At 38.8% G+C, this 12,131-nt stretch overlaps 1 protein-coding gene across 2 annotated transcripts in view; it reads left to right on the top strand.

The window, feature by feature from the left end:
* Window positions 1–12,131, top strand: part of MDN1 (midasin AAA ATPase 1) — a 158,028-nt gene that overhangs the window by 23,286 nt on the left and 122,611 nt on the right. For both annotated transcript variants that reach the window (XM_073893610.1, XM_025862627.2), the window contains exons 10-15: window positions 1,470–1,663; window positions 2,560–2,641; window positions 6,347–6,442; window positions 7,837–7,949; window positions 9,184–9,332; window positions 10,004–10,064. In XM_073893610.1, the coding sequence (XP_073749711.1) occupies window positions 1,470–1,663; window positions 2,560–2,641; window positions 6,347–6,442; window positions 7,837–7,949; window positions 9,184–9,332; window positions 10,004–10,064 (695 nt within the window). The remainder of the gene's footprint in view (window positions 1–1,469; window positions 1,664–2,559; window positions 2,642–6,346; window positions 6,443–7,836; window positions 7,950–9,183; window positions 9,333–10,003; window positions 10,065–12,131) is intronic.

The raw sequence follows: 12,131 nt of genomic DNA, 5'->3' as shown, positions 1-12,131 counted from the left end.
GAGCATAGCAAATAATGCCGTCAGTGATTATACAGGCATGGGAGGGATGCTTTGCTCTTTCTTTGTGTAAGTTTTTAGATAAATAAGTGACACAAGACAACCTTATCAAATATTTTATCCAGCATTTTAAGTGTTATAAGCAGAGGGGTTTTCAGGGTGTCTAGTTCACTGTATTACTGGAAAAAGCTTGATCATGTAATCTCCCAGAAGCCTTTTCTTACCAGTGTGATTTTATAAGTTTGCAGCCTATTTTGGACTTAGGAGTTTCGTAGCTCACTCTAGTTCCCACTTGTCTATTTCTGTGTCTGTCTGTCCCCATTTTGCTGCCCTCAACAATAGTTCCTCCAGTAACTTGTTCACCACTTTGTCCCCAGGATCCATTCCGCCTGGCACTAGGTGTTTGTTGTATTGCTCTGCCATTGTGCAGCTCTTTGTTTTGCAGTTGTCGAAATTTCAATGTTTAGTATTCATTCCTAAATTGCCATTCTGTTCTTTAAAGAAGAGGTCCTAAGTTCACATTTAGGTGTGATTTGTTGGGGATTGAAAGGATGAGAACATCACTGACTGCTCCTTCTTTCCATCTTTCCACTCCTGCCACGAGCAACTGTGAGTCATTCTGCTCACAGGAAGCACAACAGGAGAATTCACCCCTCACTTAAATGATGTATATCACATTTAGATAGTTTACCTTGAAGAGTTCCCTTATTCTTAAGCTTCTGGACTTACTCATAAATTCTAATAACACTCTCCTGAATAAGTGACTCGTGGCTAAAACTCTTAGGTTCATTATTTAGGAAATAAAATAATCTCCTAAGCTGATCTCATGGGGAGCACAAGGAACTACATTTCTGTTGCTGCCAACTCCAGTCATCTTATGCCTAGAAAGATTGTGTTTGAATGGGGTGCCTGGATGGCTTAGTTGATTAAATATCGAACTCTTTTTTTTTTAAAAGATTTTATTTATTTATTTGAGAGAGAGAGTGAGAGAGAGAGAGCATGAGAGGGGGGAGGGTCAGAGGGAGAAGCAGACTCCCCGCCGAGCAGGGAGCCCGATGTGGGACTCGATCCCGGGACTCCAGGATCATGACCTGAGCCGAAGGCAGTCGCTCAACCAACTGAGCCACCCAGGCGCCCTAAGCATCGAACTCTTGATCTCAGCTCAGGTCTTGATCTCAGAGTCATGAGTTCAAGCCCTGTGTTGAGCTCTATGCTGGGTGTGGAGCCTACTTTAAAAAAAAAAAAAAGAAAGATCGGGGTACTTGGGTGGCTCAGTCGGTTGGGCGTCTGCCTTTGGCTCAGGTCGTGATCCCAGGGCCCTGGGATAGAGTCCTGCATGGGGCTTCTTGCTCAGCAGGGAGCCTGCTTCACCCTCTCCCAGGCTCCTCTTACCTGTGCTTTAAAAAAAAAAAAAAAAAAATCACTGTGTCTGCTGCTAAGTTTTCTTTGCTTTTTTTCCCTCCCTCTGTCAGGTTCTTCAGAACAGATATCCCAGCCTCTTGTCAGTAACTGATCACCTGCTTGACATTTACATCCAACTTACTGGAGAGAAACATCTCTCTGGCAGTGATAGTTCTATTACATGTGAACAGGCACCTGAGGAAGTTTCAGAAGCCAGAAGAGAAAACAAAAGACCAAGACTTGAGGGAAGAGAATTGTCTCTAAGGTACTGGATTAAGCACTTTTGAGTTGATACTTAATTTATTTCTTTTTTTAAGTAGGTTCCACGCCTATCGTGGGGCTCGAGCTCAACCCCAAGATCAAGAGTCGCATGTTCCACCTACTGAGCAAGCTAGGCGTCCCTCGAGTTAATAATTTAAAAATTGCTTCCCTTAAAAGTTCTTAGCAGCTAGCACTGAATGATTAAGAGAGGTCCGGTTTTGAAATTAGACCTGTGGACTGCTTCATGGTGTTGGATCCTGTTTTCAGACCTTACAGTTAACGATTAGGAAGGTTCATAAAGGTAATGCTATTTTAGCTTTAAAAAATAACTTTGGGGGCACCTGACTGGCTCAGTCAGTAGAACATCTGACTCTTAATCACAGAGTCATGAATTGAAGCCCCACGTTGGATGTGGAGGCTACTTAAAAGAAAGAAAGTAAGGAGGGAGGGAGGAAGGAAAATAACTTTAAAAGCCAAGATTGAGATTACTTAACTGACGTAATTCTTTCACTAGCTTTTCTTTTGTGACAGTTGGGGTCTTAAATAAGACCCTTGGATTTTGCTGTATATAGTAAGTTCTGCTTTGCTTTCTTTTCTCGGTTGTTGATTTGCCCTTTGAGAAGTGAGCATTAGGAATGGGCAACTCCCCTGAGAGTTAGTTGCCCAACCCCCATCCTTGTCTGGCATGGATTGGGGTAAAATGTGCGATAGGTCACTTACTGGTAGGTGGGACCCCTCACTTACTCTTTTCCCTGCACTATTTATCTTTACAATGCCAGAGAAACAGAAAGACTTCATTGTTAGGTGTTCTCCAGACTTAAGTGGATTAAATTTAACTCTGATGCTTTTGATGTCTTTAGCCTGTGGTCTTTTATTTCCTTGCTTTTTTTTTTTCTTAAGGGATCTACTGAATTGGTGTAATAGGATTGTCCATTGTTTTGACAGTCTGTCTTCATCAGCATCCTTAAATATTTTTCAAGAGGTAAGATAGAGTCTTCTTGTTTGTTTTCTTTCTACTGTGTAAGGCTGTTGATTTTCATTGTTATTTTCTGTCTCTTGGCAGCTATCAGAATTTTTCTTTTGTGTTTATTATTCCTAGCTAGTTAAAACTGAATTAATGTTGTCTTAAAACTAATTCAGCATAATAAATTTTTTGGTTTTGAAACAGGTTACTACGAATTACAATAAGTATAGTTTAGATAGAGTAAAACAGACACTGAAATTAAAGATAAAACAAAAAGAAAATCTCCCAGGTGTTAATAATGTTGTAAAATATAAAATGTTTCTAAAATGTTTAGTATTAGGGGCACCTGGCTGGCTCAGTCAGTGGGGCATGCGACTCTTGATCTTGGGGTCATGAGTTCGAGCCCCATTTTGGGCATGGAGCCTGCTTAAAAAAATGCTCAGTATTTGTTTCTACATATAATTTCATAGTCTGTTTGATAGAGTTGTATTTGTCTGATCCCTCCACTTGCTTAGTAGGGTGTTTTGCTTTAGTCCAGAGAAATTTATGTGGGGGTTACAAAGTATAGCCTTGTATGCTGGGCTTGGGCAAAAAATGTGTTGTGTGGGAAGGAAACCCCATTGAATTACAACTCTGTCGTATTCAGTGAGAACAGGGAGAGATTTATTCCTGCTTGCTTAAAAATAAAAGTGGTACTGTCTGAAGATCTCTGGGCTCTTAAAACAGTGACCAGTTTTGATTACAAAGTGTTCTGGTTTCTAAGGGCACGTGGGTGGCTCAGTTGGTTAAGCATTTGGCTCAGGTCATGATCTCAGGATTGTGAGATTGAGCCCCACATCAGGCTCCACCCTGGGCATGGAGCCTGCTTAGGATTCTCGCTCTTCTTCTCCCTCTGCTTCCCCCTCCTGTGTGCACATGTGTGTGCATTCTCTCTCTCAAAAAAAAATAAAAAATAAAGTGTTCTGGTTTCTGTCAGCTGGGATTGAGGAGAGTAGTGATCCAATTTGGCTTCCAGTCTCATTGTGTTTGGCAGAGTTACTTTGAGCAGATAGAAACCCCATTTGGAGTTTACACTTAAAGTGAGCTGAGCCCTGAAATGCTGTGTGCCAGTCCTTGAATCTTATTCTTCACTCCCATGAACTTGCTTTCTCATTCTCCTAAATTTCTCATCTTTCTGAGAGATAACCTTGTTTTGTATTTTTGAAATAAAACTGTGGCATAACTTTCTGTCTATAGATTTGCTGATTTTGGGTATTTCATATAAGTGGAATCATACAATATGTGACTTTTGTATCTGACTTCTTTGACTCAGCATATTCTCGAGGTTAATCCATGTTATAGCATGAGTTAGTACTTCATTCTTTTTTAATGGCTGAATAACATTTCATTGTATTGATATATCACATTTTGTTTATCCACTTATTCATTGATGGATATTTGGGTGGTTTTCACCTTTTGGCTATCACAAGTAATGCTACTCTGAACATTTGTGTACAGGCATTTTATTAATATAGAAACAATATATATGTATTGTTGAAAATGGGAAAATATAGGAAAGCAAAGTGGTAAAATAAAAATAGCCCACATCTAGATATTCCCCAGCACTTTTAACACCTTGGTGTTTATCCCTCCAGATCTCGCTCGCTCTCCTTTGTTTTCTCTCCTCTCCTCTCCGCTCCTCCCTTCTCCTCTCCTCTCCTCCCCTCTTTTCTTTTCTTTCTTGATTTTATTTTTAAGTAATCCCTACACCCAACATGGGGTTTGAGTTCATGACCCTGAGATCAAGAATCAAATGCTCTATCACCTGAGCCAACCAGGTGCCCCCAGATCTTTTTCTATGCATATAAGTTTAAGAATGCTTTTACTGTATCAGGTTCCCTCCTTTATAAGCAAGCGCTACCTTGTTGAAAAGATAAGACCAATTTTGCAAAATGTTCCACTTTCTGGCTTTATCTGGTTGCTTCTTTGTCGCTCTGACACCAACTGGTGTTCTGCAATTCAAACCACTTCTGATACTACTTGGAGTTAGTGTAGACCCTATGGTTTCAAGGGCTCAGTCCTCCACAAGACTACCCCCACTTTAGACTCTAGTTGCAAGGCTTGGGGGCCACTCACACTTGTGACCTACCAACTGTAAATTCAGAGGTTCCCACGATCTTCTCAGGTTCAATAATCAACCCACAGAACTCACTGAAAGCACTATGTTTACAGTACAGGTTATGGTTTATTATAAAAGATGTAACTTAAAGACAGTCAAATGGAAGACACAAAATTCCAAGGGTTCTGAGCACAGGAGCTTCTGTTCCTGTGGAGTTAGGGTGTGCTACCTTCCTGGTACATCATTATGTCCACCAACAAGTAGGCTCTCCAAGCTTTGGATGTCCAGCATTAGGTCTTATGTCATTGGCTATATGATGGAGCTTAATCTCTAATCTCTCCTCCCTCCCCAGAGGTTAGAGGTGGAGCTGAAAGTTTCAACCCTCTCAGTCAGTGCTTGGTCTTTGTGGCCTGGCCAGCCCCTCTCTTAAACACTTAAAGACCCATCGAAAGTCACCTTGCTTAGCTTAATAAACTCAATATGGTCCAAAAGGGCCCTAGTGAATAAAAAAAGATAATTCTTACTCCTGGTAATTCCAAGGGTTTTTGAAGCTCTGTGCCAGGTATTAGGGGCAAGGACTGGATAAAGTCTCTCTCTTTTTTTAAATGTTTACATTAAGTTTATTGATACTTTACACTTGGTGGTAGCAGAATCAAATGTATTCTTTGTTTACCACATTCATGGTATCCTTTCTGTTCTCATTTTCGCTCTTGTCTTCCCTGTAAATAATAGAAGTTTAGCAAAATGCTTAATGTATTCAAATTCAGACTTTTTTGGGTAGAATTTACTTTCGGTGGTGATATAAACTGTATATTTCATTACATCAGAAGGCATATCTGGGGGTGCCTGGGTGGCTCAGTCGGTTAAGCGTCTGACCCTTGACCTTAGCTCAGTTCTTGATCTCAGGGTCTTGAGTTTAAGCCCCACATTTTTTACTTAAAAAAAAAAAAAGACACATATCTGGTTGGCCTATCAGTAGTTGCTGAAATTGAGTACTGGATTAGGGTAATGATGATGTGATCTTTTTATTGCACATCAGGAGTTTTCCTTTACAGCTAGAAAGTTATCTTTTGGTGTTACTTCCATGGTTTAAGAGTTAGTTCCCCCATGAAACCATAGACCTAATGATTAACTCTAATTCTATTTTTCAGATTTGTAAAATGATGCTTTTTTTTTTAAGATTTATTTTAGAGAGAGAGAGAGTGAGCGGCAGGGGGAGCGGTAGAGGGAGAGGAAGAGAGTCCTCAAGCAGACTCCCTGCTGAGCGCAGAGCCCAACGTGGGGCTTGATCCCAGGACTCTGAGCTATGACCTGAGCTGAAACCAAGAATCAGACATTTAACCAACTGAGCCACACAGGCACCCTGTAAAATGAAGCTTTTCCTATTTTTTTTTTCCCTAATTGACCAATATTTTGATAGTAAAGCCTTCACATTTGTTTGTACCTTGTCTCTATTATGGTAGGGTCCTTGAGTCTAGGGCTGGTACCTTATTTCTACTCTCCTTAGTCTTACAGAAATGTTCCTGCTGGGTTTTTTGTTCTTTTTGTGTCCAGGATAGTGGTGCTCTGTTATTAATGTAGTATTTAAAAAAATCAATTGGCAATGACCTTGGTTATTTTAATAGGCTCTGGACTGTTTCACAGCAATGCTTTCTAAGCATTCAAGCAAACTGAAAATGGCAGAAATTATTGGAAGCAAATTGAACATTTCCAAGAAAAAGGTATGTAGTGCTATTTTTACTTCTTTGTTGAAAGGAAGCTGGATATTTATTTTACTTGCTAGTCTTTGGTCCTTACCTGGAAACGGTTCCTTTGCAATAACTGCTTCCTCTGTGAAGTTGGTAGTTTCATTGTTGCCTTTCATGAACATAAAGCTCTCACTATCTCTTAGATAAGTAGTTCTGATGTGTTCTACATTGTTAAAGTGAGCCATCTTGTGCCTTATATCACATGCATGCTTTATTTTCTCCAGTGTTTTAATGAGTGTGTTATTCCGTAGATTGTGGACTCAGGACTGGAACTGTTTTAGTAACACCTCTGTCTGTAGTTTTATGCATGATTAGATTTTTTCCAACTTCTTGTTAATGTCAGACATGAGAAAAATTGAAGAGTAGTACCAATGGACACCAAGAATAGTACAATGGACACCAAGAATAGTACACAAAGAATAGTACTTAGGTTCATTGCTGACATTTTTAATATTTTGCCATTCTTGTTTTATTTCAAAGTATCTATTTTTGGAAGAGAGAGCCTTTCAGCAGTGGTGATGGTAGCTAGAGAAATGTCTGAGGCCCATTTGTGGCAGATACCTGGCATTCCCAAATAAATGAGGACTCAAAAAACCTTATGTCAGGAAGTGAAATAGAGGTGCTCCTTAGGATTCTGAAACTGTTGGGATGATTTTAGCTGCAGGTCACAACACCTACTAAAGGGGCTTAAATAAATATAGTAGGCAAAAAAAATGAAACTATCACAACTGGGTTAGATTGATCAATATTTATCCCCTTTGGTTGAAGAGAGATTCGGTTTCCCCGAAAACTTTGCTGCCCCTTTCATTCCTGTCCTAAATCTAAACAAAATCTGAGTTTTTAGGGTTGGTGACAAGGATAAGAGAGGAACGGCTGTTGGCTAAATATCCTGGAAGCATCTGTCACAGCTTCTCTTTGTGTTCAGATGTACCATGGTTCATTCAAGTCACTGTTTCCTCTATTATTTTAGAATCAAAAGCAGAGAAAAGCATAGCTGAAGAAAAATCACTGATTTTTTTTTTTTTTTGTAAATTTTAGGAGTAGGACTTTCTGTTCATTTGCTATTGGAATTTGTCAGTGTGTTCACTTTGGATATAGGCAGGTATGGGCTTATTTAAGTGAATAAAAAGTACCCATTACAGGGAAGCATTCATGATCAATGTTTTAAAAATCATTAGAAATTCAGAAAATTTTAAAAAAGACGTAATTAAAGCTAACTTGCCTATCTTGGACGTAAAAAGTACTTCTTAGTAAAGGGCTAATTAGAGAGGCACAATAAGCCACAGGGATAAGGACATGTTTGAAGAGCATAGTAGAATTTTTTTTTTTTAAGACAATACAGAATTTTACTCTGTCCCCTCCCATAGGCCGAATTCTTCTGTCAGCTTTATAAACCGGAAATTGTGATCAATGAACTAGATGTGCAAGTGGGTCGAGTGCGGCTTCTACGGAAACAAAGTGAGGCTGTCCACATACAGAGGTAAATAGACATTCAACTAGTCTGGCACTGTGGGGCATTAGGAACATGATAGAAGGACTGACTAGTCCAGCCCCTTATGTCCGAGCAAAATGTATATGAACGGTGGTCTCTCCACTGTGCAGGATGGTAAGAAGCAGTGCTTTTCTAAAGTATATTCTGTGAAATTAGATGTTAATAGGTGAAGGAGATGATGAGGGTGATTAGGGACTTGGGACTAGCAAAGATGTATTTTTTATTTTACTCACTTTACTGTATTTAGCAAAGTAAGCCTCACTTGGAAGTCAAATGAGATCCTAATGTTAGTCTGTTAATTCCTTGAAGGCTGGAATTTTACAAGATTCTGAGATCTAATTACCATTTATTAAATACTTACTATACGCCTAATATTGTGCTAAGTGCTTTGCATATGTTTTCTCATGTAGTGGTTAAAATAATTTTATGAATTAACTTATTAGTGTCTTATGGCTGCCATAATAAATTACCATAAACTTGGTAGCCTAAAACAACAGACATTTATTCTCTTACAGTTCTGGAGACTAGAAGTCTGAAATCATGATGTTGGCAGGGCCACACTTCCATTGAAGGCTTTTGCCTCCTCCTGGCTTCTGATGGCTAACAGCAATCTTTGGTGTTCCTTGTCTCTGTAGTTACATCTCTCCCATCTCTGTCTCCATTGTCATATCTTTTTTCTTGTGTGTGTTTGTGTTTCTAAATCTCTCTCTGACTTTGTAAGGATACCAGTCATTGGATTTAAGGCTCATCCTTAAACCCAATATGATAGGATTTTAACTTTATTATATCTGCAAAGACCTTCTTTCCAAATAAGGTTACAGTCATAGGTTCTGGGTAGACATGAATTTTGGGGGAAAACTATTCAACCCACCACAAATTAGTAACTCTGATCCAAATTTTACATGTGAGGAAACCAAGGCTAAGAGAGGCTAAGTAATTTGCCTAAGATGACATAGCTAGTACAGATAATGTCTTATCTTATTGGTCTTTTGAATCTCCAGAGTCTAGTAAAGTACCAGGTGTATAAATACTCAATGTTTGTAGAATGAATGAATTCTGCAATTCATAGGCTATAAGGATATCTGTTTTATAGCATGAAGACAGCTACTGTGAGTTGTCTTCTCATTTTTGTGGAGTCTGGAAAATCTGGTTCCTCAATACAACACTTAAGAAAAACTTGTAGCCTCCCTCTCTGACTGCTTACTTGTTTTCGCCTTCCCAGGGAGAAGCTCACTTTTGCTCCTACAAGGCCATCTTCTGTTCTTATTGAACAGCTGGCCGTGTGCGTTAGCAAAGGGGAGCCTGTGTTGCTAGTGGGAGAGACCGGGACGGGCAAAACCTCTACTGTCCAGTACTTGGCTCACATTACAGGTAACTTAGAGGGGAAGCACTCTGCTCCCAGACAAAAAAACATTTCACACGGACTGCCCCCCCCCAATAAGAAGTCCACAAAATACTGGAGTTTAAAAAGTGTCACCACTCCACTTTACCTGGAAATTATCACTGGAAATTTTTTCCTTGGAAATGATGTAATTTTTTCCCTCTGGAAATAACCACTGTTAACGGCTTGGCATTAACTTTTTTTTGGTTCTAATCTATGGTCTGCAAATATATAAACATTTAAGTTTCATTTTGTGTTGAAAAAATGGAATTATACTCTATTTATTGCATTTAGTTAGTTAAGTAAACTGGACATCTTTAAAAATAGAACTGCCTCATTTCTATCTAATGGCTAAATAATAATATTCCGTACTGGATGTTTATTTAATTCTCATTTATAGACATTGCCCTACTGAAGGATTTTTTTGTTGTTTTCAGTTAATCTGATGCCAGAGCAATAATACACAATAAATCTTCGTGTACATATCTTTCTGGGTTAGGTGAAAATTTTGGATGGTTGAAATTCCTAAAAGTAAGAGAATCCGAGGAAGTGTACGTTAAAAGATTTCCCCTATGCCTATGCCCACACATCCTTAAAGATCACTGGATATAATTAGTCTTGAAATTTTCAGAGTGACCCTTTTGCCCTTTCTTTTTAAAAGGCCACCGTTTGAGGGTTGTCAATATGAATCAACAAAGTGACACTGCAGACTTGCTTGGGGGGTAAGTATGGTTTAAAATAATTTTCTTGTTATTTTGTGTTCACTGCTTGAGGAACAAATAGTTTTTCCTTTTAAAGCTCAAAATTAGCCTTAGAAAAAGGTTCAAAGACTTGCACCCCTACCCCCACTCCAGCAGGTTATTTATTGGACTTTATTGAGGAGCTCTTGGATGTGTGGATGTTTCTCTTTATTTTATTAATCTTTTTTTAAAAAGATTTTATTTATTTGTCAGAGAGGGAGAAGCAGGCTTCCTGCTGAACAAGGAGCTGGATATGGGACTCGATCCCAAGACCCTGGGATCATGACCTGAGCCAAAGGCAGACGCTTAGCCGACTGAGCCACCCAGGCATCCCTGTTTCTGTTTATTTTAAAGAAAACTTGAGGTTCTTGCTCTCAAAGATCATGCTGGAATGGAGAGGAAAAAAAAAACAAGTATATAGTCAACTAATATTTGTGTGTACAGTCATTTATCTAAAGCGTACATTCTAGAGTCACAGTGTCTTGGAGCTAGACTTTCTCCTGCAGTTCAATTATCTTTGAAACGTTAAGTAGCTCTCTACTTGGTTAAATGCTGCTCATGGGACTCCAGTGTGGTCATTAAAATGCCCTTCTTCCCTCTTGGTGTTTTTGAATATGTTCGGTTCACAATTTTAGTTTGTGCTGAAGGCCGTAAAACTGCTGGATGCTGTTGGCATAGCTTATGTTGAGCGATATTGGAATCTGTCCCATTGATTCAAAACAATTGCTTAAAAAATTCCTTAAAGGCATAAAGTAGAATTTATTGTCCTTTTTGCTCTTAATGGCGTCTCCCAGAAAGGTTTTCATTTATCTATTTTTTTGAGGGCCACATTACAGCGGTTTTTATTTTCATTCTCTTTGTCTTATATCCCTCCTTGCTGTGGTTAGAGTGCTACTTTGAATCCTGCTTCCTTTGGTACTTTTCCTTTTCTTGCCCATTACTTATATTCTGTTCTATACATATGAGTAATGATGTACTTAATGCTCTTAAATATATATTCTGTCCTAAGATCAATTAGCTAAGGCTTACCTCTCTTACTCTAATTCTACTTTCACTTTGTTATTTTTTTCCCCAGTGATCTTTCTGCTTTGTTTTTATTTTGTTTCTGTCAGTTAATTGACAATCTCCCCTTTCCCTCATTGAGGTACTTGGTAAATCTCCCCTTTCCCTCATTGAGGTACTTGGCAATGTATTCTTACTAATATATAGAATTTGTTACTTAACTAGGTATATCTCTACTACCGTGTATTTCTCTCCATTTTGTATCTATATGTGTCTTCAAGAATATTCTCCTGTTATGTATACCTAACACAAATGTCTGGTCTTGTACTAATTAAACATGGACTGTATCTGTCTCTTCTAAGAATTCGTAGTGTTATGTCAGCCATTGTAAGTAGTTTTAAACGTAGTGAGTACAAAGATGCCCATTTGCGTCCTGATGCAATTGATAATATAAAAAGGTTGGAATCAGAATATGGTAACTGGAATTTTGTTTTAGTGGACTTGCTAAAAAGAATATATATTCATTTTTCCTTGTTCGTAGGTTAGCATCAGTTATCAAAAAGAAAACTTACATGTGCTTCAGTTTTTGTATGGTTGGAAATACGCCTTGCTTCCTATACTTTTGTATTACTAGAAAGTGGTATAAATCACATCTTTTAACATATAACATACTGTAGATGCATGGATGACTTCCTTGTTTATGAACTTTTGTGTGTAAGATGGAAAGACTAAAAAATGACTTTAAAAAGACAAGGGAGTGGAAAACAAAATTCAAGAGTTGAAGGGAGGTGGGATAGAGAAAGGATAATATTTCTGTTTTGGGGATGTGTGGTTTCATCCATTTTACTAGGTTTTATTTTCTTTTTATTTATTTATTTCACAGAGAGAAAGAGAAAGCAAGACAGGAACACAAGCAGTGGGAGTGGGAGAGGGAGAAGCAGGCTTCCCGCAGAGCAGGGAGCCCGATGTGGGGCTCGATCCCAGGATCCTGGGATCATGACCTGAGCGGAAGGCAGACGCTTAACGACTGAGCCACCCAGGCGCCCC

Source organism: Callorhinus ursinus, unplaced genomic scaffold (genome assembly GCF_003265705.2).
Source record: "Callorhinus ursinus isolate GAN/ISIS: 27379988/994484 unplaced genomic scaffold, GSC_fseal_2.0 scaffold6, whole genome shotgun sequence".
In the NCBI taxonomy this organism is placed as follows: domain Eukaryota; kingdom Metazoa; phylum Chordata; class Mammalia; order Carnivora; family Otariidae; genus Callorhinus; species Callorhinus ursinus.
Note: the sequence above shows the minus strand (reverse complement) of the source record. Positions and strands in the feature narration are given on the sequence as shown.